The sequence below is a fragment of the Corvus moneduloides genome, chromosome Z (genome assembly GCF_009650955.1).
Source record: "Corvus moneduloides isolate bCorMon1 chromosome Z, bCorMon1.pri, whole genome shotgun sequence".
In the NCBI taxonomy this organism is placed as follows: domain Eukaryota; kingdom Metazoa; phylum Chordata; class Aves; order Passeriformes; family Corvidae; genus Corvus; species Corvus moneduloides.
Genome location: NC_045511.1, coordinates 76,794,723 through 76,822,538, shown reverse-complemented (window position 1 = coordinate 76,822,538; position 27,816 = coordinate 76,794,723). Strand labels below are relative to the sequence as shown.

General features: G+C 38.3%; 1 protein-coding gene across 2 annotated transcripts in view; it reads left to right on the top strand.

Annotated features, from left to right (window-relative positions):
- Window positions 1-27,816, top strand: part of EDIL3 (EGF like repeats and discoidin domains 3) — a 234,039-nt gene that overhangs the window by 49,970 nt on the left and 156,253 nt on the right. For both annotated transcript variants that reach the window (XM_032095224.1, XM_032095223.1), the window contains exon 2: window positions 16,588-16,716. In XM_032095224.1, the coding sequence (XP_031951115.1) occupies window positions 16,588-16,716 (129 nt within the window). The remainder of the gene's footprint in view (window positions 1-16,587; window positions 16,717-27,816) is intronic.

Sequence of the window (27,816 nt, the reverse complement as noted above, 5' to 3'; positions counted from 1 at the left end):
AGCCACTGCTCTGCTGGTGTTTTCCACAGGACACTTTTTTGTGTCATTTATCCTGTAATTACACGGAATATTTTGCTGCCTGGTTACTACACGGGGGTAGAGCACTGCAGATTTTAGGTGGTCTGGAATTTCTCTGGAGAGGGGGAATTAGAAGGGAAAATGCGAGGAACTCAGAGATAAAATCTTTGTGGAAATGCCAGCATTGTGAAAGAGAATGACCAGACTGCAGGTCAAATCCAGGCTTGGTTCAAACTGGAATTTTGCATCTGGTTAGATATGTAATGAACACTCTAAATCCACCTCACAATATTGCAGGGGGACTGTGAGGTGTGCTGCTTTTAAGTGAGTGTGCTTCTGACACAATACCTGCCTTTGCTTGTGGTTGCCAGCTGGACTGCAGGGAGCTAAGAGAATGAGGAGAAGAGCAGGACCCAGGGGGAATGATGAGAAAATGGGTGTGTTCTGCGTGAGCAGCTCTTGAGAGATGCTCTAATATTTAGTGGTACTGTAAATTACCAGCCCATAATATTACCCACCACTTTGTTACTTGCTATTTTTGGGTTTGTAGGCTGGAGTTCAGAATACAGTCCCACCTAAAATAAGCAAAACACTTCAGGTAGACCACCTCCCTTCTACCTGACAGGAGGGTGCAGCCAGGTGCATGTCACAAGCAATCAGCGACAGGACAAGAGGGAACGGCCTCAGGCAGGGCCAGGGGAGGCTCAGGGTGGACAGCAGCAGGAATTTCCCCATGGAAAGGGTGCTCAGGCCTTGGCAGGGGCTGCCCAGGGAGGTTTGGAGTGCCCATCCCTGGAGGTGTCCAAGGGAGGGCTGGAGGTGGCACTCAGAGATGTGGGCTGTGGACAAGGTGGGCATTGGGCAGGCTGGGACTGGAAGATTTTGGATGTTTTTTCCAACCTAAATGATTCTGTGATTCTGTGAAACATTAGCCACACGGACATCTGAAGGAAATCTTGACACATCCTGATGGTTTTGTTTGTTTAAAAATAAGAGGTGAGGGGAAGGAGGGAAGTGAGAGGAGCAGTGTGACATGTGTGCACAATTCCTGTGCCCAAACACCTGGGGAGCACACTGGCATTAGCTAAACATCTTGAATGCCAAAATGATAATAAGCACCACATTTCTGAAGGATTGTGAATTTCAGAACTAAAATCATCTATGTGTACACAGAATTGGTTTGATTTGGGAGCACCTGTAATCCTGGTTCCCATTTAATCTGATGCCCAAGATTGGGACCACAAAACCTCCAAGATGCTCAGTGCAGGGAGGCTGCTTTGTCTTTCCAGAGCCCCTTGGATGTCCACAGAACAGATTGCACTTCAAGTCAGGTAAATCTTTGAAATGTTAGGATTATTGTGAGAGTTCTCATTCAGCAGATCTAGAATTGGAATTTCACATTTAGAAATCTCGTGTGGCCCCTCTGCAGCTGAATGTCAAGGCATCTAAACTTGTCAGAGTGGCCTTTCATAAATGCTGAACTCCAGACCTTCTTAGAGCAGCATCTCAAACAGTATTCTTTAAAAAAACATCTAAAATAAGATGTGCTTGGAGGTTGGTGATTTTTCATTGGGATTATTTAAAATTTTCTGTGAATTCTAAACAATTGATGTCTCTTTTCCTGCTTGGATTCTGGGAGGGCAGTGTAATCCATTTCAAAGTGACCTGGCATGCAGGAGAATGGACATGGTAGACTGGCTTTTAGATCTTGATTCTGATAAAGAAGGATAATATTTTCCCCTTACCACCCTTAGCCAAAAAAAAAACAAAATCAAAACCAACCAACCAACCAAAAAAACCCAAAAACCCCCCCAAAATAAACCAACCAAAAAACCAAACCAAAACAAAGAGGAAAAGAAAAAAAGCCCCACCAAATAAGTGAAAAACACCCACAGAAACCAACAAAAAGTCCTCCCCCCAAGGAAAAAACAAAACACAAAGCAACCAAATGACAAAACCCAACAAACAAAATTAAAAAAAAAAAAAAAATCCACTGAACTTGCTAATATTGCCACAGAACTGTAGTAAAAATCAAATCTCCTTTCTTTATGGCTACTGAGACCTTTTGGTTTTGTTCTACCCTGAGAAATGCCCTGCTCAGATTCTCTGATAGTCTGACAGATAGTCTGTCACTGAAAAGATGAGTGTTTGGGACTTTTGCTTCTATTTTATGCTCACCTGGAACTTTGACCTACATGACAACAGTGAGGTGCAGGCACAAAACAAAACAAAACAAAACAAACACACAAAAAAATCCCCTAAACCCTCGAGCTATCAGAAAACATCCAGGCTCTTGCCAAATTTGTTCAGAGAGGAAAAAAACACAGTTAAATCGCATTAAAGTAGAGGTTTTATTAGCAAAAGTGCTTAATACACTGCTAGAAGAGGAACGTAGGGAGTGTCAGTCACCTCTCCCTTCATTATAAAGACAGCAAGAACTGGAGATAGAGTCATGCAATCATAGACTGATACCACAGAAAGGGAACTTTATGTCTAGAGAATTTGTGTCATTCACAATAAAATAGGTTCATTACATAGAGGCAGGCTTAATCCAATCATGACCTCTACTGCTTAATTTTTCATTTTCTCTTTGGCATAGCTGGGTGATATCACTTATCTTTGGTACACCAGAAGTACATCAACTCTTGGGCAATGCTTGTTACAAACAAGCAAAGCAAAAGGGCAGTGGTGTTTAAAGACTTGGCACTGGAAAGATTAGATAAATCACCTATGGGGACTCACTAAAGGACCTCATGTAGTTTTTGTAGGATTTTTTGTTGTTTTGGGGCTTTTTTTGTGCGTTTTTCTTGGGTTGTTTTTTTTTGGGGTTTGTTTGTTTTGTTTTGTTTTTAGGATGGCCATAAACAGAGGTGTGTTTGCTGTTTCCACACTCCATTTTTAATTGTGTTTGCTTCTGTTTACTTGGATTGGAGCTGCAGCAGGGCTTTGTAACCAAAAAAAAAAAAAAAAAAAAAAAAAAAAAAAAGCTTTGGACCTGATCTATTAGAAAGTATCTGATTTCTTTAGGACCAGGCATTGGATTGATGAGAAAGTGGATGATTGTAGAGAGGTACTGATAATTTTGCTGTTAAAAGTAAAAGCAGTGCAGTACCCCAGGAAGTAAAAGTTTGTGGAACTTACATCTAATGCTGCTGAATAGATAAGCATTTCCAGAAATGCTTACAACCACAGTTTCCAACCAGTGATTTTGAAGACAAATGCAGAGGTCTCTAGCAGTGATAAATGGTATGTTTTTCATAGTTTTGTTTACTTTTGAGTACTTTGATCCCAGTTTTTAAACTATTTTCATGTTAATACTTTTTGTGTGGCAAGACCAGTTGTCTTCATGTCACTCCTGACAATGAAACTTACCAAATTTACTTCATGCTTAACTTTTATTTATTCATTAGTAGCATGTTTCAATAGAGCTGTAGTGGAGGGCAATAGTGCCTTCCTTTGATCTATAATGATTCAAGATGCTGTCTATTGTGATGCCCTGTAGATTGCTTTCAATAGTTGAGCTTTTCAGAGAGTGTTGTCAGGCTTCCTTGGCAGCTGCTGAAAAGGAAAATATTCATATCACATTGTCTTCCTTTCAGTCACCTACCAGGGTAGGTGAATAAAGAAGGCACAGATTGCAAAATGCTGGAATTTTTGTTTGAGGTTACTTGAACTGTATAAAATATCCTGGTACTTCAAATGCAGCTTTCATAACCTAAATCACTTTATTTCTGAATAACATAGGAGGAGAATTCAGCAAATACCTTTGTCCAGTGCAATAAATGTCTCCTTCCTTTTAGGCTTTTTTTTGTACAACACAAGCAGGGGATTAATGTTTTTTTTATTGATTTCTCCAAATTGTCTTGCATGCTTCTTGCATGTTTGGTTTAGAGCAAGACTAGAAGGAGCCATTTACAGCAATTTCTGGGTTAGTAACCTGGCAATCTGAAACACTACTGAGACATAATTGATATGCCACTAGAATACACTAAAGGACTCGAGAGTTTCTTGATGTTTCTTAAAAATAATAGCTTTAAACTGCATAGCAAGAAACCTGTAGTAGATAAATAACAAGTGGAAAACCATTAAAGGCTGTACACAAATTGAAAGACAAACTCTACCACCGAGGCTGAAATAAAATAAAAAAAAAATAAAAAAAAAAAAATTAAAAAAAAAAAAAAACACAAAAAAATGTCTGGCTAAAAAGTGAAGAACTAATCAGAAACATATGAGAAATAGAAAATGTGGTTTAAATGTGGCTGGATTGAAAAACGAGACAGGAAATTGGAGGAAAGGACAGAAGAAATACCATGAGGAAATTAAAGCCTAAGAAATTGTCTTAAAAATTGTTCTGGTGTTTCCATTAAGCAATGGAGAAAACAATTCAAATACTGCTGCCATTGACAATTGAGCAGGAGCTGCACCATGGAGTTAATGGATTTAATTTGGGCTGGCACCAGATTGGGGCAGGAACCCTTTGGATTTAGACCGATTCTACTGACCTTGTTAGGAGCTGTTGTGTAACAGCTCATAGGCCAGCACCAGAGGTCTGATCCAGCTCCCTGGAACAGTTTTTTTACTTCCAAGTTTTCTGGGAGAGATTTATTGTTCCTTAAACCTGCAGGGGTGCCAAGTGTTATGCAAACAGTGCTTTTATCATCCAGGATGTTCAGCGTTGTGCACTCCTTGTCTTTGAGGCAGCTCAACCTGCGGCAGCAGTGGCTGTGTCCTGACTGCAGGGCTGGCGCCAAACAACACCTCTTTTGGGGCAGAAAACTCTGAATTTAGAGTGGGGAATAATGTCCTAGCCCCACAGTGGTGACTAACTGTGGGTGTAACTGCCTCGTAATCTGGCACAGCTCACTGGAAAATGAATTTTCAGAGAGTTAGGTTGAGGTCAAGTCATCAAAGCAGGGAAATGGCAGCAGTTAACAAGTTTGTAGGTCCCAGCAACACAGAGGAGTGCACAGGGCTAGGGAAAATAATTTGGCTTTGGGAAAGGGAGGGACCAGCACTTATTACAAAAAAAATATATATAAGCCTGTACTGCTGTACTCCAATAAATACAAAGTTCCAGTGGCAAAAACACAACTACAACACACACAAAATAACAGGTGATTCCTTTAATGAGGCTCCCAAGTAGAGGGAAAGAGAAAAGTATTCCCTAATGAGCCTCTGGGTTGTTGTTAATACCTTCATTTGAGAAGAAATACGTTGAATTTCAGACTTGAATTTTATAATCTATTTATCAGTCTTTTTATTGTGGTCTCTTTGTTTGTCAAGATCAGGCTGGAGCAACATATTTGTGCACTCACAATAACTCTTTTATATGTTGGTGAATAATGAGGCTTCTATAATCACCTGGTTGTGCTGTAACTACTGTGTTGTTTGTTGCTGGCAGCCATGGCAAAAGGTAGAAAATAAAACTTGTAAGTTAAGGTGGGAGCTGGAGTTGGGAACTGGTGTGCATTTTGTGTTTTGAGTGAAGGGAGAAAGAAGACGGAACGAAGTTAATTCTATGAATGTATTTGAAAATAAGCTGAAATAGAAGGACAGGAAGAAGTAGGAGACTGGTGGTAATCACAGAATGCCAGAATATAGATGCGTATATATACATAATAAATATATTCCACTGGTGTGGTGCTAGTCCTGTACAAATCCAAGTAAAGACCTTGTTCTTAACCTGAAAAAAACCCTACAGTCTTCTGTTGTGGTGTCCCATGTTCAGAAGTGTGGAAAGTGGAAAAGGATCAGAAGGCATTGATGTACATTTATAACTTTATTTGTATCAAACTGTGATCACCTTCTTCCCTGTGTTCCTGTGCACTGGATGAAAAAAGGAAAGAATTGGTTGGGGTTTTTTTTTAATAGCTTAAATTTATTTATGAATATGCATTCATAATATTCATTATTCTCACCTCCTTCTTCATATTTTTTCCTTCCTTTGGGATTTACTCAATGCTTAGTCCCATGATTTAAGAATATATACCCTGCATGCAGACTTGGGATTCTGTGAAGTGTCAAAGAACAGCAACTTCATTTCAAACATGAAATTATGTGGACATCCTATGCAGAATTAACAGGGTTTACATTGCATTTCACTGCTTTACAACCACACTACATTACCTGGGTGTTGGTAATAAAGAAAAGCTGCAGGAAAAAAACCCCACAAAAACAAATGAAAAAAAAAAAAATAAAATAGAGACCAGATAGGTAAACCCTCCTTGTGCTTTTTCCCACTATTAAGTCAGAGTGGGAGATGAAATTTATTTCCAGGTCCACTGTGGCATCTGGGATGTATCTGGGATGTTGAAGGGCAGGTCAATGACTTGGCCTTGTGACTAGAAGAAGTTATCATGCACTTCATTCCTCCAGATAGATGTTTGGTCATCTTGTGATGCCAGACAAGAAATTGATTGCTTTATGAACATTTGTCTGTGTTCAGAAGCTGAAAGAGGGTAGTTGTCTGGCTCAGTAGTCAAGGATCTCTATGTACCATTATTAAAATGACGCTTAAGCTCCCTGTTACAATATAGTAAAAGCATCACATTCTTGGTCACTGCAGTTGTGAACATCTGTAATTTACTCTCTTTTCTGTCTGACTTGTTGTTTTTCATCATTTTTCAATGTCTGTTCCCAGCTCTTCATTTTCAAATGTTGCTCCATAGGAAGCAGAGAGGATTTCCAAGCAGCTGCTCACCTTTTTTAGGTTTGGTTTACAATGTACAGCAGATAATAAAAATAAATTAAAAACCGCTGCCAAGAATGCAGTTTGTTTGTGCAGTATGTCCATACTGAGACAAGGTTTTGGCATATATAAACTGTTTTATTACTTAATATTCTTGTAAACCATCATGTAGTGAAGTGGTTGTAAAAACGTGAGGCATTGCCTAAAACGCGGCAGCAACAAATGGATTTATCATAGTCCAATTTACACCTTGGCTAAATCTGAGTTTAGGTGCCTTCATGTCACATGCTTCTGCATGGATTATGTGCCCTCAGAGGTCTACACTCAGCTCTTGGAGTTCTGTGTCCAGCTCTGGATCCTCAGCACAGCAGGAACAGGGAGCTCCCAGAGTGGGATTGGCAGAGACTGTGAGGATGAGGAGGGCCCTGGAGCATCTCCGTGCCCAGGACAGGCTGAGGGAGCCAGGGCTGCTCTGCCTCGAGAGGAGCCCCAGCTGAGAGGGGCCCTCAGCTGACACTTTACCATGCCATAAATCAAGTCTCTCCTCGTGGGAGAGATTTTGCTGAAAGTCATTGCAAGGAGTTTAAAAGATAAACTGAGACGTCTCCTTTAGTTTCAATGCTTCCAGATAGTTGTTTATTAAGTCTTATCTGAGGAACTGAGCCACTAGCGTGACCCAGGTACAGCTTAGAAGGAAGAAAAGTAGGAGTGAGACTAATTATCGAGATTTACACAGCTTTTTAAAGATATTTTAACCAATAGTCACTAAAAACGTACATTATTTTCACTTTCCTACCAATTATTCAGTAACACGACTAGGAACTTTGGAATTTTCTATCCAATCATTCCAAACTACTTTTAGTGCAGAATATGGAGTAGTAGAAGAAGGAGAAGAAGGTCTAGAGAACAACAGCAATTCTCCATTTTGATATTTTTTACTCTTATCTATTTACTATAAAGAGAAGCCCAAAACCTCTAAATTTTTCACCCTGTGACAATCTTACATAGTAGTCTATCACCTAATTCACACCATTGTATTTTCTAGTTGTTGTCTGACTGTTGGTAATTTTTTCCAAGGTTTGAAGCTAAAACAGTGTTGTTCAGGGGGGTAAAAACGCTTAAAAACAGGCAGAGAAATATTCTGGGCACTCTGGGTTCCTACACTCAGCCCTGGGTGTCCCTGGCTGCAGGGAGGGCTCAGGGCAGGGCCTGAACCCAGCAATTGCCCTGCACAGGAGGCAGAACTGCTGCCCTGGGCAGTGCCCAGCCCTGAGCAGAGCCCAGAGAGGCTCTGGGGTCTCATCCCTGGGGATATTGCAGAATTTCCTGGAAACACTGCTGTGCCCTGTGCTCTGGGATGGCCCTGCTGGAGCAGGGAGGCAACACCAGATGAGCACTGTGGGCCCTTCCAAGTCGACCCATCCTGAGGTTCTTGCTTGGTGGCTCTAGTTGCAATGAATCTGGCAGATTCATTATCTCATCCAGGTTTATATCATATTTGACAAAAGTTGAGGAAGAAACCTCATTTACAAGTATTTCATAGAATTTATACAGGAGTCTTTTTTAGTGTAAAAGTTTCAGATTTCATCCTGTTTGTGAACAAGTTGGAACAAATAAGGTAAAAATTGCATCTGTCCTTTCCAGAGGCTCTTAGCAAAAATGACCTAAACGATTTTCATCACTCATCCACAGAGCTTACATGGTACTGCCAGCTGCAATGTCCGAAACGAACAGAATCAGTTCTTTATTGCAGCTGATAGCTGTAATACCCTTATTATTTCATATCCCTCACACAAGAGGCTCATATCTGCAGTGCCTAATTAATATTCTGAATGTGATCAGTATCACCTTCCTGTAAAGTCAGAAAGAAAATTATGAAAACTGGCATTTCTGCTGTATCTCTTTAGGTGACACGTGCTTTTTGACAGTGACAGGACTTCCATGGTGAAAGACCTAAATATCCATGTGGCCAAAAAAATGTGTGAAATTAATGCAGTAAGAGGGGTTAACTGTAATGATTAAAAGTTACAGAATATTTTGCTTTATTCTCTTTACATGTAGGGTTTGGTGTAATAGAAGAGGTCATTGTGGAGGATGTCCATGTAGGAAAGCAGGTTCAGTGTTGGCATTTTGGTTAAAATGGTCATCTGGAGGATTGGTAGGCTTTGGTAGGGAATTCTTTGGTTGCCTCCACATCCTACACTCCTTTTACTCCTGTCTGCAGAGGGGTTTTGGTGGGGATCAGCTGGATTCATTTCCGAAAAAGCTGAACTCAAGTGGAGGCTCTAATGGTTACTTAACATTCTGAACCAATGACCAGTCATTGGGGCACCTTGATATCACACAGAGAGAAGTGATTAAACCTCAAGCAAAATCCACAGGCTTCGTATAGTGTAAATATGAAAACCATCATCACTTCAATTGTGCTGGCATCTCTTGTAAGAAAATATCACCAAAGGTGTTTTAAGAGTGTTTAAGAGTGGATAATGTTTAAGAGTGTTTAAGAGTGTTTAAGAGTGGATATCCAAAAATTCAAGTAACTAGAAATCAATTAATAGTTTTCAAAGTGTCGTGAGAATATGCTTAGAATTTATATTCTAAAGTATTTCATTTTGGTGAAGATAGAAGTGTATAATGAAGCATAATCAGAGTTTTTAAAACTGTTAATGATGGCTTTGTAATTGCTCAACTTTCAAATTTGGATTTGCTTAGGATGGGAAAACATAAATTCACCAGTGCTGAGATTAAAGATTGCTTAGCAACCAGTGAATGACTATATCTAATGTAGGGAAAACAAAGGAAGGACAAACCACTTTCATTTCCATATATATAAAGAATGTATAAATATAAAAATGTGGAGATAAATATATGTGTGTATATAGACACACACCCTGATTCTTCCAAATTGCCAACCTGAAATGCTGCGGATCATAAAAAACAGAAATGGAAAGGCAAAAACAGGATCTAAGATGTGGACAAAAATCGGGAATTTTCAAAGTGATAAATCCACAGTAAGTGTTAGGGTTTTGTTTGAAGTCTTCTTGCTTCACTGATGAAGTGAAAGCAGAAAGTGGAAAGAGCACTGTCAAGACCAGTAAAAATATGTGCATCTGAATGCTCTCAGTCCATAAGAACAAGAAGGAAGGGAGATTTCACCTGTCTAGAGAAGAACATAATCACTTAGAAGTGTTAATTTTGAACGATTGTGCTAACAATTAAAATATATGTATGCATTGTTCCTCTGTGGAAAATGGGGTGGGCAAGAAATATGAATATTTTATTAACTGAGACATTTCAAGTGAACACAATGCTAAAAATGTCCTGATCAGATTTAAAAGTAAAGGACAAGTGACTGGAAATGATAAGGTATTTCCATCATGACTTGTCATCTCTTCCGAAAATTTTAATTGAACAAAACCAAAAAATAATGGAGAGACAGTTTATCCTAAGTGTCTTGTTTGGAGAGTCTCCAGTCTGGGTCTTATTCATTCCCTTTTCACGAACCCCTTTCACTCCATAGGTGTGAACAGGTGCAGGAACACAGATTTATTCACCTGAGTCTTAGCAAGTGGCAAAACCCTGTATGAACACAGCTGAGGTGAGCGACAGCCAGAACCAAAGGAATGCGTGAAAGGAGTGCCTGGGTAATTTTTGCCGGCTCTGTTGAGCATGCAGAGAGAAGAGATGTGGGAGGCTGTGTTGATCAGGGTATCCTCATTAAAGGCATTTTTGTTCCTTCTCCCTGATTCTGCAGGAAGCATCTCTGCTGCTGGCTGGGGTTGGGTGCCGGGGGTGGTGTGTCACCGGTGCCGTCAGCTGAGCAGGCAGGGGAATATCTCTCCTTGCCTTTGATGAAACTCTGTCTCGACTGGTGGCAGCTTTCCTCAAATCCACACGGCAGCCTGTGCATGAAAGATTTCCCACAAGTTGTAAAAATATTCAGAACTGTGTTATATAACCACGTTCCCCCTTTAATCGTTTTTGATCCATTTTTCACTAATGAAGATGTGACATGACAGGAATAGTTCATCTTTTTTTCTCCCTGCAGAGCCTGTTGGCATAGAAATGAACTCTCTGTAACCTGTGGAAGAGAGAGGAGTTTACTTTTTAAGCTGTTTTCTGTTTCTACTTGTGTTTCATATTGTCAAACATCAGATGCTTAAAAGGTCTATAACACAGCAGGCTGAAGTGCAGTGACCTGCTGCTCTTTCACATTCGAATTAATAAAGTAGCTCATGGTGCAGACCTTTAGAAAGGCAAGAGATTATACTTTTTTAAGGCAGAAGGGGATTTATTATGATAGAAATTAATCTCTGCAGACATTACTATAGGGCTCTATTCTAAGTCTTGAAGTAGGGACACGTTTTTACAGTATTGTACTATTAGATTAAATACAAATCTTAAGTCAGCACTTCATCTTCACCCAGGATTCAAATGACAATTCTCTGCTTAGAATAATCTGGCTTTCTTTTTGTAATGCCATCTCAGGTCTTGAGAAATCAGCTGGTGCATCCGCTCAGATTACAAGCCCAGAAAAAGTTAAAATTCTAAAAAAATTTTTACACCTGGTTTACAACAAATACATTGCAGTTCTCCACCAGAACTACAAGCTGCAGCTTAACTGCGTGGAGTCTCTTCGTGCCAGAGGCTTCCAGAAGTAACTACCTTGATATTTGTGAGATAAAATCATGGATTGGTTATTCTGATTTACATTCTCCTGTAGTTTTCCTATCCAGCAAGTGGACATTCAAAGTTGATGTTATCATTTTATGCATTTTCTAAAACCATTTAGGCACTCTGCCATGAATGTTCCAGCTAGAAATTTAGCTGAACTTTCTACCTGCACAATAAGCAAATCAGCCAAGAAAAGAAGCAGAAGCTGGTAGATGAGCTATTGGTATCTAGAAACCTTATTTTTCAAATAATAAATGAGACAATTTAATTATTGCAACTGTCTTTTTTACCTTAGGAGAAACAAATTAGCTGCTTTGCCATTAAATCTGAAGAAACAGCTTACAAATTTCTTAAAAAGAGCTGCAGAGCTCATCTGTTTCTATGTTCACACTTTGTATCTCTGCACAGGTGTGTCTTCAATATGATTTATGGTTCTGCTTCTCAGTGGTGCTTCAGCTGTGGAGAAATAGGTGTGAACTTGGACACTGCAGATGATTCTGTAAATCAGGAAACTATTAAGGCTCTTATTCTGAAAATTGATTTTAACGTGAAAATGCTACAAGTAGCAAGTACTTTCTCAGTCTTCTTCTGAAGTTTAGGTGCTCTTCTGGGCTTCAGAACTGGTGCTTGTTTTTGCTATATCTAGACCAGATTTCTGTTGACTGGTTATTTCCTGGGCTGTTTATTTTTTGGTGCTGCCTGGAGATTTCTCCTTTGGAACAAGTTTCATTCTCATGAAAACGAATGGCCATTATTTTTATTTCTTTTGAAAGCGCTTTTAAAATAAGCCATATTTCCTGTAGCCACACAGGAAATTGAGTACAATTATGTCTGCTGTTTTAGATAGAAATTATGGCCCTCCTCTTCCCATCAATGGTGGAACCAAAAGCTTGAACTTTTAAAACAGACACTGTAAAGAATACCAGTGAAAAGCTTTGTGTCTCCCTAAAAATCTGTGCGTCTAACACCATAAACTCATGTATCATTCTCTTTGCAGCCACAGCATCAGCACATTTAGCTCAGTATCAGCTGCTGTATATTTCATTGCCTCATTATATAAGGTATACTCAATGTGTTCATCTTTATATTTAATGCCCATTACATGAAAGAATAAAGGCAGTTGAATTTTTCCATCCACACTTGCTATTTCACAGAATGTGCTCTATTTCTAAATTGTAGAAGGAAATGTGGCCCAAACACCTGAATGGTCTTTATTCAACTGCTTCTGTCATTACAGTTTGGAAACGTTGTGAATCTCCATGATTTTTTGAAGGTGCGTTTCTTTCTTTATCATCAGATCATTGTCTCAAGCCAATGTCTCCCAGAGCAGCACTTCTGCCAGAAATCCTAATAGTTATCCTTCTAGGTATTATAAGGTAGTTGAGGGAAATTTTCTCCATTTCAGGCTAATGATGTTGTTCATGGGGACTGGAATGCTTCTCTCATGCCTGATTTAGGACCTTAGCTTTTGGCAGGTCTTTCTGTCCCAGAAAAGATAACACTAAATAGTGAAGAGTTTTAAGCTGGAATAATTAATTCTTTTTTGTATTTTTCATTTTTCACTGCAAATTAATTAGTGTATAACAATGGCAGCTGGCTGGTCTGTCTGGTTTTAGAATGAGTGCTTTACAAAGGGGCAGGTGGCTGTGGGATGGGACTTGTCCCTCTGCACATCTTCTTCAGCCTTCATATCACACAAGTTGTTTTCATAAACTGTGAATTTCTGTTCCTGACAAGAATTGATGGGCTAGCTGTTAACACCACAGAGTGCTGCATTATTTATACAAAGGGTTGGGTGCCTTCTTTCAGGCTGTCCTTTGCTGTCAGGCAAAGGATTGAACTCCTCAGTCAGGAATCACGCAATGTTTCGTGGGGTTTTATGGGATCAAAAAAATATGTTGTATAAATGTTTAAAGTTCAGCAAAGAGCGGGTATACAACTTCTGCCTGACTCCCCACCACTACCTGCATGTGGAAACAAGCAATAGTTGTACACCCAGCATTTTATTGAGAAGGACGTGGCTTAAAAGTAGTTATGTGAACACATGCAAAGGAGTATGATGGACTTACAGAACGGTTTTTCTCTGGATGCTTTTAATGAAAAAGATCCAGGTTCATTGATTGAGTTATTCACTGTGGGCAAAAACCATCATATTCCTTAAAAAAAATTCCTAGTTTTTATTAGAGAGCAAATATATCACCATTTAATTTGAGTTTTGCTATATAATTTTTCCCGAGTTTGGAGAATTAGGGAGGGTTCTTAATTAAAATTTTAAGTTTGGGTTTGCACGGATCGCTTTGATTTTATTCTTTTTGTCATGCTTTTTTTTTATTCTTAACCAACCATGGTTTCCAAAGAGAGGATGGACGATTCCCTAAAGGACTTATTTGACTTCAAAATGTTCTGAAGAAATTAAAGATGTGCAGAAAAATAATAATAAAAAAATCCCACAGATTTAATACCATTTGATACTAAATCAAGTATCAAAGGTTTATGTACAGTCTTCAGACTCTCTTTTACACTTGAGTGGCCACATAAAGATATGTGCAAGGTTACTCAGACATAGGAAAGACAAACATGAATTACTGTTTTTATTTGACATTGACTCTTACTAGAATCCTTTCAGAATGTCTTAATAAAAGTACCATAATAATTTGTCTTTTGATTTTTTTTTTTTTAATAACTGAATTTCTCTTGGAATGTTTGTTTAATCTAAAGAAATTTGTCAAATTACACGGTGTGTTACACAAACAGCATATTGCCAATCACCATGGAAAGCCATCAGCACAGAGCACACTCCTGCAAGATTTATTGTAAATTATATATTTCCTTTTTTGGGTTTATTTTACTCTTCCATTCCAAAAATCTCTCAGGTTAAATTATAAAACCACTGTGGTGTCAAAAGCTGTGTCACATTTTAATGGTAACAAATACCTTTGTCAGTTGTGTTAAGACCAAATGCACTCATATCAGCTTTTCTCACTAATAACAGAGCCGTCAAAATCAAGTTCTGTTGATCAAACTGAGTGGAATGTATAACAAATTAGGTTTCAATATTTCAACATGAATGTCCTCTCAAGAGGCACTAAATGTAAATCAAGGAGAATATTCTTGATTCCAAAGTGATATTTATTTTGTTCAGCACAATTTCACAGACAATAAGCTATAAATAAGGGAGATAACATTTTACGTGACTTCTGATACATTTCAACATTTGCAGAACCTGGTACCTCATCTTAAGTAGAATTGTGGAGCCTTTCATTTCCTCACTATATCATATTTGATTTTATACTATGATATAATTTAACCATTGTTGTTTAAAGTATAGACTTTTCCTCTTTAATCCTCATTAGCACTATGTAAATGAGACAAGTTAGGGTTGGGGAGGTCAGGGGTTTTTTTGTTTTGTTTATTTTTTGGTTTTGGTTTTTTGGGGGTGTTTTTTTTTTGGTTGGAACTTTTTGTTCCTTGTGTTTTCTCCCTTGTTTTTAAACCCTTTTTTTTTTTTTGATATCCTATGTATTCACTTTATTTCTGTGATGTGGTATAATGACATTGCAAAAACTACACTAGCGACTGACAGGCCAAGGTGGTGGGTCAAAAGAGCAATTAGTGCAGTTATTTCCTGAACATGGAAATAAATGGCTGTTGACAGAGGAAAACATCTGCTTTATTAGTCCCAAACTGTAGGTCGGGTCACTTTATTTCAGACTGAAAAAGCCAACAGGAATTTTCAGACCAATGAAAACCACACGGTTGACTGTCCACACTTTGGTAATTGCAGGGGATTTCAGTTTCTGGAAATATAATGTAAAATTGGGTGTGCATTCTGCTTGTCATTCAACACAAAATTTACAAATGCAAACAGTGTTTTGTCTCTTTTCCTTTTACAACAATGGCATAATTGAAATCGGAAGGACACCAAATCAGAAAATATGTAGCGAAAATATCCTCTCTCATTTTTATCAGAATATCCATACAGATTTGCATAATAAATGTTCCTGCTCCAGATGCTATTTAGTTTATTAATTTAATTAGAGGTGTGGGAATACATTTGTCAGAGCATTCATTTAATAGTAGCTGTTCTTTCACAACCAATAGCCTAAGCCCCATAAAGTAATAAACAAGCATCCTTTGCTACCCCAATAATGCAACAAAAACAGAAAATGAGAAGCCTTGACTTATTTAAATTCAGCTAGGAAATATCATTTACTGTTCTCAAACAGCTTTGCTTCTCCATCAGATGGACAGTCTTCAAGACAAAACTGTTAATATCAAGTACATGATAGTTCTCTGTGTCATGAAGACACCCTAAAGCTGACAAAAAAATAAACAAAATTACAAATAATCCAGCAAACTACTGCACAGCTGCAGTTTTTCTGTGCAACTGATGCACAGAATTCAAAAAGGCAGTTTCGTGCATCAGTTAAATTTCTTAACCAACAGTTAGATGGGAAATTTTCCCACCAAGGATTAATCTGAAATTCACGTGCACGAAAGGTGTTGAAATCCTGAGTTTTGAGTTTACTGCCAATATAATCCAAAACATACTCTAATGTCAGTACTGCTGACATAAACCAAATTAATTTCTCTAACTCTTTGCAATGACATGGCAAAAACCTGGCAATTTTCAATTAGAAAAAAAAAAAAAGTTCTTTTTTCTAATAATGATTTATCTGTAGATCTTTCTTTCAGATGTATTTACTGCACAAAATATTGTTATTTTTAAATACAATGATGAGTAATAGAGAGCACAAATCTGCCTTTCAAGATGAAGATTGAGATAAATAAAACTCATGTCAATATAAGGTTAATTATCTGAGAAAAAGTGTTAAATTGAAGTTGACCAAAGCCTAGGGGGTTCTTTAGGATTGCTTCCAGTTATCCCAATGGTGACAGAATGCAATCTGTAGATATCCTGACTGTCTTCAAGTTACAAAAAAGTAAAAAAATGCTGCTTGCTATTGTCTTTTGAGAATGAATTGAGTTTAAGGCTATCACATTTTACGGAGTGGAAGATTAGGGAAAGACGATTATGTGGAGGTGTGCTCTTAAATAAAGACAAAATTGAGTCAGCCAAAAGTCATTCAAAGGACATAGAGTTTGCCATTATTTGGTTAACAAAAATCGGCCACTTTTACAGCCTGTGCGTAACTTTTGGTGATTTTTCTACAAGAACCTTGTTTTCCTTTCCCTGTGCCCCACAGCGGACGTGTGTGACTCCAACCCCTGCCAGAATGGTGGCATCTGTCTGTCGGGGCTGAACGACGACTTCTACTCCTGCGAGTGTCCCGAGGGCTTCACAGACCCCAACTGCTCCAGCCTTGTGGAGGTCGGTAAGTGCAAATTTACTTGCTGAAATAACTCAAGAGCCCCATTAATCTGTGGCTGACCAAGTAGTGATCCTGTCCATGGTGTCTTGTAGGGTGATGGGGTTGTTATGTTGATCATTATTGGGTTTTTAACCTTATATCTGTGCCATAGACATCTCTATAATAATTAACAGAAAGTTGAAACAGCGTCTGAGAACATTGTTGCTGAGAAAAGTCCAGTGCTCCACTTCACAAAAAGTCCATTGTGGTGACTTACAAGTGGCCAACATTTTTCAAAGATCCATTCCAGATAATTCTATGTATCCTTCTGCAACCAGTGCCCTTTCAAAGCCTCCGTTCCAGTAGTTTTATGCTGATGTCCAGAGTAAAGATTAATTTCTTATGCAAATGAAGAGACAGGAACAGCATAGGAGAAAACCAGAATAACACATAGTAGTCACTTGCTTGAATTTCAAAATAATTACCCATCTGGAGGCTCTAATTAATCATTAGATGAGTGCATAGAGCACAAGTCAAATGTACTGAAATTTTGTGATGTGCACTTGACACAGAGCAAACACAAATGTCAGTGGTAGATCCAAAACATCCAGAAGGTCAGGCCTCCATCTTAACAAAACTTGAGAAGAAAATCAGAATCTGAAGGAAAATATGGTAGATAGTTCACTGAAAGTTCATTGAGCTCTTGTATAATCCCAAAGAAGGCATAAAAATATGTTTACAGTGCAAAATGTTGGAACTGTCACAGCTGGGCTCGACACTGCAACTGTCCTAAATCTGTGTGGTTCTCATTTTTTAATAAATAAATAAAAACTATGCAGGGAGAACCTGGGGACACTGTTCTGAGGATTGAGTATATCTCTCTCATGAGATAAAGGGAGCAAAACTTAGAAACACAGGGCTCTTTTATTTATGGGGTTTCTTTTGTTCATTTTCTTTCCTGAAAATGATGCTACTGCTGTTTTGAGAGTGAATTCTACATGTCCACAATGCAGTTTTAGAGGAATTTTGGATTTCATTTGATTCCCCTTAACTTAAATTTCCTGCAAACAAATGGAGTTACTTCCTGTGGGAGAACAACCAACTTCAGGCACCAGCTGTGCTTTTTTCTGACTCTAAAATGTCATTGTAGGTGGTTACCACCTAAAATTTGAGTTGCACAAGGAGGTGCTTGTTGCCTCGATGAAGCCACACAAGAAGCCGGGAGACACTGCCTCAAATCCTATTTTCCATCCCTCTCCCTATATTTTTTAACCCTGCTTGAATTTATCCTATGTGTATAGGTCATGCTACCCTAAGATGGCCTAGACATGGCTTCACTTCAGGAAACTTTTGGGTTTATTGTGTAATTGGCTGGCACAAAATTGCATGGCACATAAGTGGGAGGATGCCAGGCATGAGTGAATCTGAGAATAAATCATATTGTGATAATTGCTACTGTAATTAGCAGATGAGAATTAATAGGGCTTTAAAAAATACACATATACTTAACTAAAATCTTCAAGCACTTCAACTAAAACTCAGTTTGGTAAACAGAGTAAAGCATAAGTAAATAACTTGACAATATGTGGCAATCACAGCACTTACACAAGCAGGATGTTGCATTTCTAGTTTTCAATCCATGGGGAATATTTGCTGGGCAACATTGTTTAAGTAAAGAACTTATTAATATTCCTGTAGTAACTAATCTAGAATGTTAATTTAGTTTATGTTTGTCTTGTTTGCTACACGTATGGATTCAGTCTGGCCGTGTTAAAAACTATAAAAATAGATTTTAAAATAATCTCTTACTTTTCAGTAAAATATTATTCTGAATTTTGTACCCCTGTATACACAGTCAGATAAGCCACTGGAAAAAAAATGGTATTTCTGGAAAATAATTTGATTTTTTTCCTATGGAAATGATGACAATTAATATAAGCTGTTAGTCAATCAGACTCCATTAATTCCAATACTGAAGTGTTTCAAGCAAAATAATGTTGTAAGGTGGGTCTAGAGGAGCCCAGGAGTGCAAGACCCTGAATGATCACTTTTACTAAGAGTGTTTATTAGATGTAAGATCTAAGAAGGAATGCTCACAAAGGTTGCTCCTCTTTGGCTTTTTAATGAGTTTTTGCCGAAAAGCTAATCTCTTAATCCCTCATATCTCAAAAAGGCTTCTTGACAATTTTCTGTGTAGTTGAAAACACTTAGTTGGTTAAAAATTGGTATTCAGGATGTCAAGAGGTACCACGTAGGAAGAAAAGAGGAGGGTGAGGAAAAAAAAAACAACACAGAGAAGAGCCTTTGTCACTCTGTCTCCCTCAAAAGAGCTGTACAGAGAATTTTAAAAGCAGCTGAGTGTTCTCTGCATCCCCCTCATTAGAGACCATCAGACTTCGTTCAGTGACAGGATGCACTGTTGAACTCTGGGCGCCAGCTGAGAAGTCATAAATTTTTCAAGGAACATACCTTAAACAGGAGGATTTTCACAGTAAAAGACAACAGGGATTTTACTTAATCATGCATTAATGTGGGTAAATAAAAGGCAATCCCATTCAGACAGCAAGTCGTGAACTATGCAGAGGAAAAAAAAAATAGATGCATACAAGTACCCAGGAAGATCAAATATTTAGGCAGAAGTCTTCCCTAAATAGATCAACATAGATTCAAGACAGTTTGGGAGCTGCATGGATGCACAAGAATGCAACTCCCTTTATTACCTTAACAGAACTAAAATTTAAAACAACCTGATATTGATCATAGTACCAATTTCAAGCTAAGAAGATTAGTTGATAATGTGTTTTTACAAATTTACCCATGGAAAAATATTATTTTTCTGCCATATTTAACTTTTTTCTGACCCTGTAACTTTGAGTGTGCCTAAACCAAAATTTATATAAAATGCTTGTGATACTAATTTGTATATTTTAAATTGCTAATCCCACTCTCATGTTAATGACAATCCCACTTTACTTCCAATGTTTACTTATATACTATACCTAGCCATGCTAAAAGACTTGAGTGGAGGTGATAGATCTGTAATATCCCCCTTATTTGTGCAGCCAGGTTTTTCAGTGTTCTAACAGATTTTAAATACCTGATAAACTGGCAGAGAATAAAATAGAGACAGGCAGCAAAATGTCTGTTTTAGTTGTTTTCCGTGCAACACATCCTCCAGCGAGGTAGAGAAGGATTTATCTAAACAGATAAAAGGTGATTATATGAAACATTCCAAATAGCAGGATGTTTTCCAAAGATGATAAGAACACTATGGTCTGAGTTAACTCTTCAGCAGACACCTGTCCACGTATATGGAAGCATTAATTTTAATGTAAATTGAAGCAAAATAATTTTCAAGTAATTAATATTGGCATTGAAATGCATTGCAGAGAAGTTGACAGACTTCACATCTTTTAAATAACTCACGAGCAATTCTCAGGAATAATGTAAATTACAGAAGTGCAATAAACAACAACTGTTACAGACAATTAATAAGAGTCTTTAATGAATTCTGCTCAGGAAAAATCTTAATGTGCTGCCTGTCAACTTGGGTGACTAGTTAGCCATGGACAGCACAAAAGGGGAGCTATGAAATGACACTGGGGGAAGTTTTCTTTGAAATAAAAATTCCTCCTGCTTTGTTTAGTGTGTGCATAAGGGAAAATGGGGGGAGAAATGCAACATTAATGACTAAAAAAGAGCAGGTAGGTTTATTATGCCATAAGGCAATGAGAGCATGCTCCATGAGTGACCACGTTCATGTTTGAATTCTGAGCATCTTAAAACTACTCGGTTTTGATCTTCCAAATCTGAAATTCAATAACTGTCTGAGAGCATAAACTGGTGAACATGTTTAGTTTATTTAAGTGAAAAAAACTAACAGATGTCAAATAGGCTGCTAGCATCCTTTTGGAAAGTGTCTATACCTTTTATGTCAGCTCTCAATACTCACTGAGAGGATCTCATTATTGAGAAACATGGTAAAAATGCCTGTGTGCATTTTGGAAGGGTGGAAGAGCAAGTTAATGATCTTGTAGTTGATGATCAAGGGATGTTGGGTCTAAGTGCAGCATGGAGACTGAGTGAAGGGAGAAGGGTTGAAAGGTAAACCAGACGTGCCAGTTTTCCACAACATCTTTATTCTGCCAAGTGATTAAGAAGTGATTGTGGGGTTCCTTGCTTAGTACATTGCAGTTTTCTATATCAGTTCAGTCTTTCCAGTATCCAAAGTAAACTATTTCTTTGACAGCTGCTGTCTCTCAGCCAGAAATGCAGGAATCAAAGGGGTTCTTCCCTTTTCCTGCTGTTAAATAAAAAATTCAGTGAGCTGGATTAGGCCCAGCGTGCTATGATTTGTTTGCTTTGTGGCTTTATTTGCACAACCTAAGAGTCTACTTCTGCTTTCCTGACCTCTGCACTGACAGGACAAGGGCTTCTGAAATAAATTAGTACAGAAAAAATTCCTGTCACTCATTTCCAGTCAGTCTTGTAGATGCTTTTCAATGCCATGATTGGAAATGACTGAATGATTTCAAAGATGCTTTTATAGTCTTAACTGTAGGAACCCAGAGTGCCCAGAATATTTCTCTGCCTGTTTTTAAGGGTTCTTACCCCCCTGAACAACATTGTTTTACCTCCAACTTTGGAAGAAATTACCAACGATCAGACAAGAACTAGAAAATACAGTGGTGTGAATTAGGGGATAGACTACTATGTAAGATTGTCACAGGGTGAAAAATTTAAAGGTTTTGGGCTTCTCTTTGTAGTAAATAGATGAGAGTAAAAAATATCAAAATGGAGGATTGTTGTTGTTCTCTAAACCTCCTTCTCCTTCTTCTACCACTCCATATTCTGAAGTAAAAGTAGTTTGGAATGATTGGATAGAGAATTCCACAGTTCCTGGCTATGTTACTGAATAATTGGTAGGAAAGTGAAAAAATAATATACGTTTTTAGTGACTATTGGTTAAAATATCTTTAAAAGACTGTGTAAATCTTGATAATTGGACTTCTCTCCTGCTTTCTGTTCTCTATGTTATGCCTGGGTCACGCTAGTGGCTCAGTTCCTCAGATAAGACAATAAACAGCTATCTCGAAGCATTGAAACTCCAGGAAAAGTCTGGGTTTATTCTTTGAAACTCCTTGCAAGGACTTTAAAATATTCTCTCCCACCAGGAGGGATTTGATTTACGGCACGGTTTAGTGTCACTTAACAATATGTGATTTTTTTTTATAAGGAGGGTTGTTTGCACCACACATTGAACATATGTACTAATGGATTTTCCGAGGTGGAAATGGTGAAATGAATGCACTCTTACAAAAGAATTCCAATTACTTAACGTCATGTGCATCTAGTTTGCAACTGATATGAAAGTATTCACTTTATCTGTAAATTAGGTAGCCTGAATAATACAAATAAAAGCACTGGCACTCACAAAATCAGAATAGTTGAAGATGTGAGGCAACTGTGGAGGTCTATAGCCTAACCCCACCTCTCAGTGGATAATCCAGGAGTGTAGATTTCTCAGGGTTGTGTCCAGTTGAATTTTGAATATTTCCAGAAGTGGAGATTTTACAGCTTGTCACAGCAATCTGTACCAGTGTTTGATCACCTGCGCAGGGAAAAAAAGCAAGGAAACAAACAGATAAACCCCCAAACCCCAAATATACTTAAGTGTAATTTTTTGAAATTTAGTTTTTTCTCATTGTGCTGTCACTATGTACCACTGAGAAGTCCCTGGCTCTGGTGTCTTTATTTCTATTTTCTGCTCCAGCTTGACAGTCTGATTTTAGGGAAATAATCACATCCCTTGGCCTGCTGGCACTCCTCTCCCTAGTGCAATACAGTCCTAGGTGCAGATTGCCCAGGATATTGGGAAATAGAGTGTGGACTCCAGATTTCAGCATCTATTTTCACTGCTTTGGGTGTAAGTGTCACCCAAATTGATTATATGTATTCCTATATTAGCAAAATCTATGCAAGTGACTCATTTGCCACGTTTCTTATTGTCAGCAGGGAGACTTTAATATATGGCTGTGAACTGTCATGCTTTACACTTGATACTGATTTATTATTTGGAAAAATTGCAAAGGAAATTATTATCTTTTTGCTGATATTCTCACTCTCAAAAACAATTTCAGTGGTTCTGTTGGTAAAAGAAGTTTAACATCAGAGGTGAGATGGGCCTGTGTTTATTTGAATTCAGCAAGAATAATCAGGTTCCATGGTCAGAGGTTAGGTTCTTCTGGGAAAAGAGCGAGAGAGTGGGAGGGGAGGGATAGAAAACAGATTCTTCCCTGCAGGGCTTTCTCTATGGTACTTATTTGGATTCTGTGCTGATTTCTTTCCTCATAGGCAAAGATGGAAGGTGTGAGTTTTCTTAAGCAGCAGCTTATTGCTGGAGACATTCTTTGAAATGTTCAGACTTCCTCTCCTGAATGGTGAAAGTGGTTGAGGAGCAGGGCCCCATCAACGCGGCTCCCAATTAAAACAAAGCTGATTTTGTGGGAACGTGATTTCTGTTTGTTTACTTCCAGTGGGAAACATCCCCAAGGTATTCACTAAACCCCACTTCCTTCTTCCTTTCCTTATAATAAGAATTTGTAGTTTGGATGTAGACTGGTGACTTTCCTCTTAGTAAGTCTGTAGCAGTTGCATGTTCAGCATGTTGAGGGCATTCCTCAGTGTTCTATTCTGAAGCCTACAGCTTCACATTTCTGTTATAACAGTGGTTTTATGTGGAGTTAGCTGCAAACCACATTTTTAAAACAGAAATTATCACGTAATCAAGATGTTCTCACAGGTTACAGAACTCTGTTAAAAGCAATCAATACATATTAATAAAAATAATTTGAAAAATTAGGCCCCAATGTTTCATTTCTGGGTAGGCTGAAAAGTGCATAATGCACAGAAATCTAAATTGAGTGGTCTGAATGCATGAGAGTGGAATAACTTGATAAATGGCATTGATTGCAGGGCAGAAAATGTTGCAAGGCATAATTTACAATATTTCTGCCAAAACAATTGCCTTTGGTGTTGATTGCCAGCAAATCTGTTGTGAAAATAAGGTTTCGAGTCACAACTGGTGACGAGGGTGCAATAATGGGTATTCCCAGATTCACAGAATCCCAGGTTGGAAAGGACCTCAAGGATCATCTGGGTCAAACTTCCTTGGCAAAATCATGGTCCAGGCAAGATGGGCCAGAGCCCTGCTCAGCTGAATCTTAAAAATGTCCAGTGTTGGGGAGTCCATCACTTCCCTGGACAGATTACTCCAATGGGTGATTGTCATGGTTGAAAGGATTGAAAATTGTTCCTCTTGTGTCCAATCAGAGCCTCCCCAGGAGTCCCTGGGACCCCTTACCCCTTGTCTTTTCCGTGTGGCTCCGTGTACAAAGGGAGTCTCCACCTCCTCTGTGGCCACCCTTTAAACAGTGGAATGTGTGGGGAGGGCTCCCCTCAGCTTCCTCTCCTCAAGGCTGAACAAACCCAGGTCTCTCAGCCTTTCCTCACCTGTGAGACTTCCCAGCCCTTGGATCCTCTTTGTGGCCCTTTTCTGGGCCCTCTCCATCACAACAGGGACCAAACCTGGGCAGAGTGCTCCAGGTGTGACCCAACAAACGCTGAGCAAAGCGGGATCATGAATTTACCTCTGAGGGACATGGCCTTGTTGATGCCTCTTTGTGTGAACAATCCCTACATTCCTTCTCCATCTCTTGCCCTTTGCTCCACAATGTCCTTGAGCCTCTTGTCCTGGGGAGTCCCAGGGCTGGACACACCACTGCAGATGTGTCTTATTGTAGGCAGACAGAAGGATCACACACCCTAACCCGCTGCCAGTGCTCTGCCTAATGCAGCCCAGAATGCTGCTGCCAATTGTAAAAAAACATGGTTCATACAATAGTTAGGTTTAATCAGAATGTTTCCTGTATACAGTATTTTGAAATACATGACAGACCTTAAAAGTGTATGCGGTACCACTGATCTCAGTATGACCACACACAATGTTTGTAGGTAGTGAAAACTTTAATTCCTGAATGAGAAATGCCCTGTCAAATAAACCCTATGCTGGAATTCATATCACATTTCTTATTTTTCTGTTCCCAAATTTGTTATTTGAAAGTACAAACTGGCCAGGGATAAGCAGTTCTGGTCACACATTAGAGGGTGACCAGTGGTACACTCTGAAGGAGATTTTATGAATTTTATGTGTCTAATTAGAAGGACAAATGGAAAACATCCAGGCTCTTGTTGGCAGGCCTACTGCCCAGGATGAGACCTTGCAAAGAAAAACAAGGTTTTTGAGCATGGGTTTATTTGCAAAAACACATCCCCAGACCCTGCTTTCAGTTGGAGGGATGAAGGACTCAATAGCGCATCATGTTTTGATTAAAAGCTCCAACACTGATGGCAAGACTTGCATGCAGAAATATTGAGAAAAGCATGCATGTAGGCCATGGAGAACTGGGACAAACTGTGGACTTTCCATCCAGGTGTTATTGAACTTGAAAGTCGAAGTGCTCCGAGCCTGTAAAATGCAGGGTGCTCCAGAAACAAGAGCTGGCACCTGCCTGGGCTGTGTGTACTGGAAGGGAGGCATCTCTTGTGAGCCGGGTCCATTTCCACAAGGTTTTACCCTGTTATATCGGGTGAAGAAGAGAAAGAAAAAGGAACAGAATAAAAAAAAAAAAAGAGCCGTTTTCCCAGAAATGTGTTGTGTCTATGGCCTTATGTATTTTTTAAACCAGCTTCAAAAGAGGTAGGTAGAATAAACTGGTTATGCTTTGTCAGATCTGCCAGTGAAATAGGCAGCACATAAAAATCTGGAGAGCTTATGCTGACAGACAGGGGGAAATTGCTCTTTGGATAGGTGGTCTTAGCGTTGTCTGGAAAGAGAAGTGTTCAAGTAATTCAAATAGGTCTTGGTGGGCAGCAGCTGCATCGGACTAAAGCAGCAGAGTACATGACACATCAAGATCTAATGAAATAAATACTCTGGTAACAATATCCTGCACATTTTCACATCCCTGAGTACCTCTGGAGTGGTCCAGGTGCCTGTGAGACTCGCTGACACAGCTGCCAGGCTGTTTGTTGTGATGTTCCACGTCATGTTGACTTTGCTCTTCAGTGTCCCTGTCCTGGTGTTTAAAATGGGTCTCTCACCACTTTTAAAATATTACTATTATTAAAATTATTATTATTGTCATCATTGTTGTTAACATATGGAAGCCATACATATTTTATGGTTCATAATAAATTATTACTGCCTTTAAGACAGTTTCTATTACTAGATCATTTTTTAATGTATGCCATTATCATTGCCATATAGTTGAGGTCTCTGTGATCTTGTCCAGTTCTAAAGAAATTAAGCTTTGCGGGCCTTTTTATACTTTTCAAACACACCACTCATTAGGAATTATTAATTCTTACTGATCAGGGATCATTAAGCATTATCACGCTCAGGATTAATTACTCTTCTGTTTTGCTGGCAATGGGATGGTAGCTTTATTTTCCTGTTTCTTTAGTTTCTTGGCTAATGCAAAGTAAGTAGTTATGGTGATTTTTAAGAGACCAGGCAACACAATTTCTCATAAAATTTATACTTAAGAAATGTTCTTGATGCACTGCCTGTGTTTGTTTTCCCATTTGATATAATATAGTTTTCTCCTGGATTTTTATGTAGAAGGATGTGACTCAACAGTATGGAAGCAACTTACTAAAAATAAAAATGCCAGAAGGAAGCTGATTCTTTAGCTGAAAAAGCAAATTGGTCTTTAATGAGATGTTAATTCTGGCATCCTAGGAGATTCAGATTAGAAGATTTTATACTTAGGAAAAAATGATCAGATGGAAAACCTGGTGGTGTTGAACTTAATGCAAGTCCTAAATGCAATTTGGTGCCAGAGTAAAAGAAACACAAATTAAAAGCTGAATATTGGATCCAGAGACAGATGGACATTATTTGTTTTTTTTTTTTTCTCTTCCCCTTTAAGTGTTTTACCAGATTCTTTTTTCAAAGCAATTTATATAAAGGGCTCATTAAACAGAGCAAAATACATCATGTTTTGGAATCACTTTTTCTTACTTTTTGCTCTCTGTGTTTGTTTACTTGTTTTTAAGTAATGAATTAAAGGAATACTTCTTTGTTACTAAAAAAACAGATGCAATAGTTCAGGAACCTTTTTGCTTTTCTCCAGTAATAAAAACACTTCTGTTCAGAAGCAGAAGAATGAGAGTACCCAAATGTTTCTCCTAATAAATTTAATATTTCTAACTGGAAAAAGTTGCTATTTAGTACCTCAGAAATTTCTTTTCACTGCATAACTCTGTGTGACCTGATTCCTTTCTATGCTTTTTCCTTTTTGATTTAAAATCTCTGTTAAGTCACTTGCTTAAGGGTCTTTGGTGTTCATCATCCAGATGCAAAATTCCCTTAAGCATTTAAAATACTGTGGAATGATATATCTACTCTCTTACAATTTTTTTTTCTTGTTCAGTTCCAGAATACTAAGTGCACTTATGGAAGATTGTAAACAGGAATACATAAAACTAGTATTGTCTTGAGCAAACACACCTTACCCTTTATTATGTTGAGGACATTGAGAACTGTTCTTTTTAGAAGAATGTAGAATGTAGAAGAACTGTGCTCATATCAATCAGATGAGACCTTTAAACTTGTTTCAACATGGGATTCATTTGTTCTAAAAATCACATTTTTCCTAGGTAAGGGGAATAACTAAATCCTTTAGTTCTTGATGATTGGTTTGGTTTGTTGTTGTTTCTTCTTCCTTTACTTTTTTCCCCAAATATAAGTGTGATCACAGGAACTCCATAATTTCTATGGTTGAAAGTTTTTCTTATTAAGCTACAAAAAAAATGCATGTTTTATTGCAAGGAATCTAGAAAGCAGGGGAATTGCATATGAGATAATAAAATAAAATATAATAAAAAATAATTACCTATAAAAATTATCTGTCAAAATAACAGAAAGTAAAATATCAGAGGGGCGTCTCACGCTTCCTACCCTGTTTCAGGGTTTTAGTTTTTGTCTGGACTTATTACTATTTAGTCAGATGCACCTGTCCTGCAGCAGCTCATGTCAGGTGTTAATGACAAGGCTGAAAT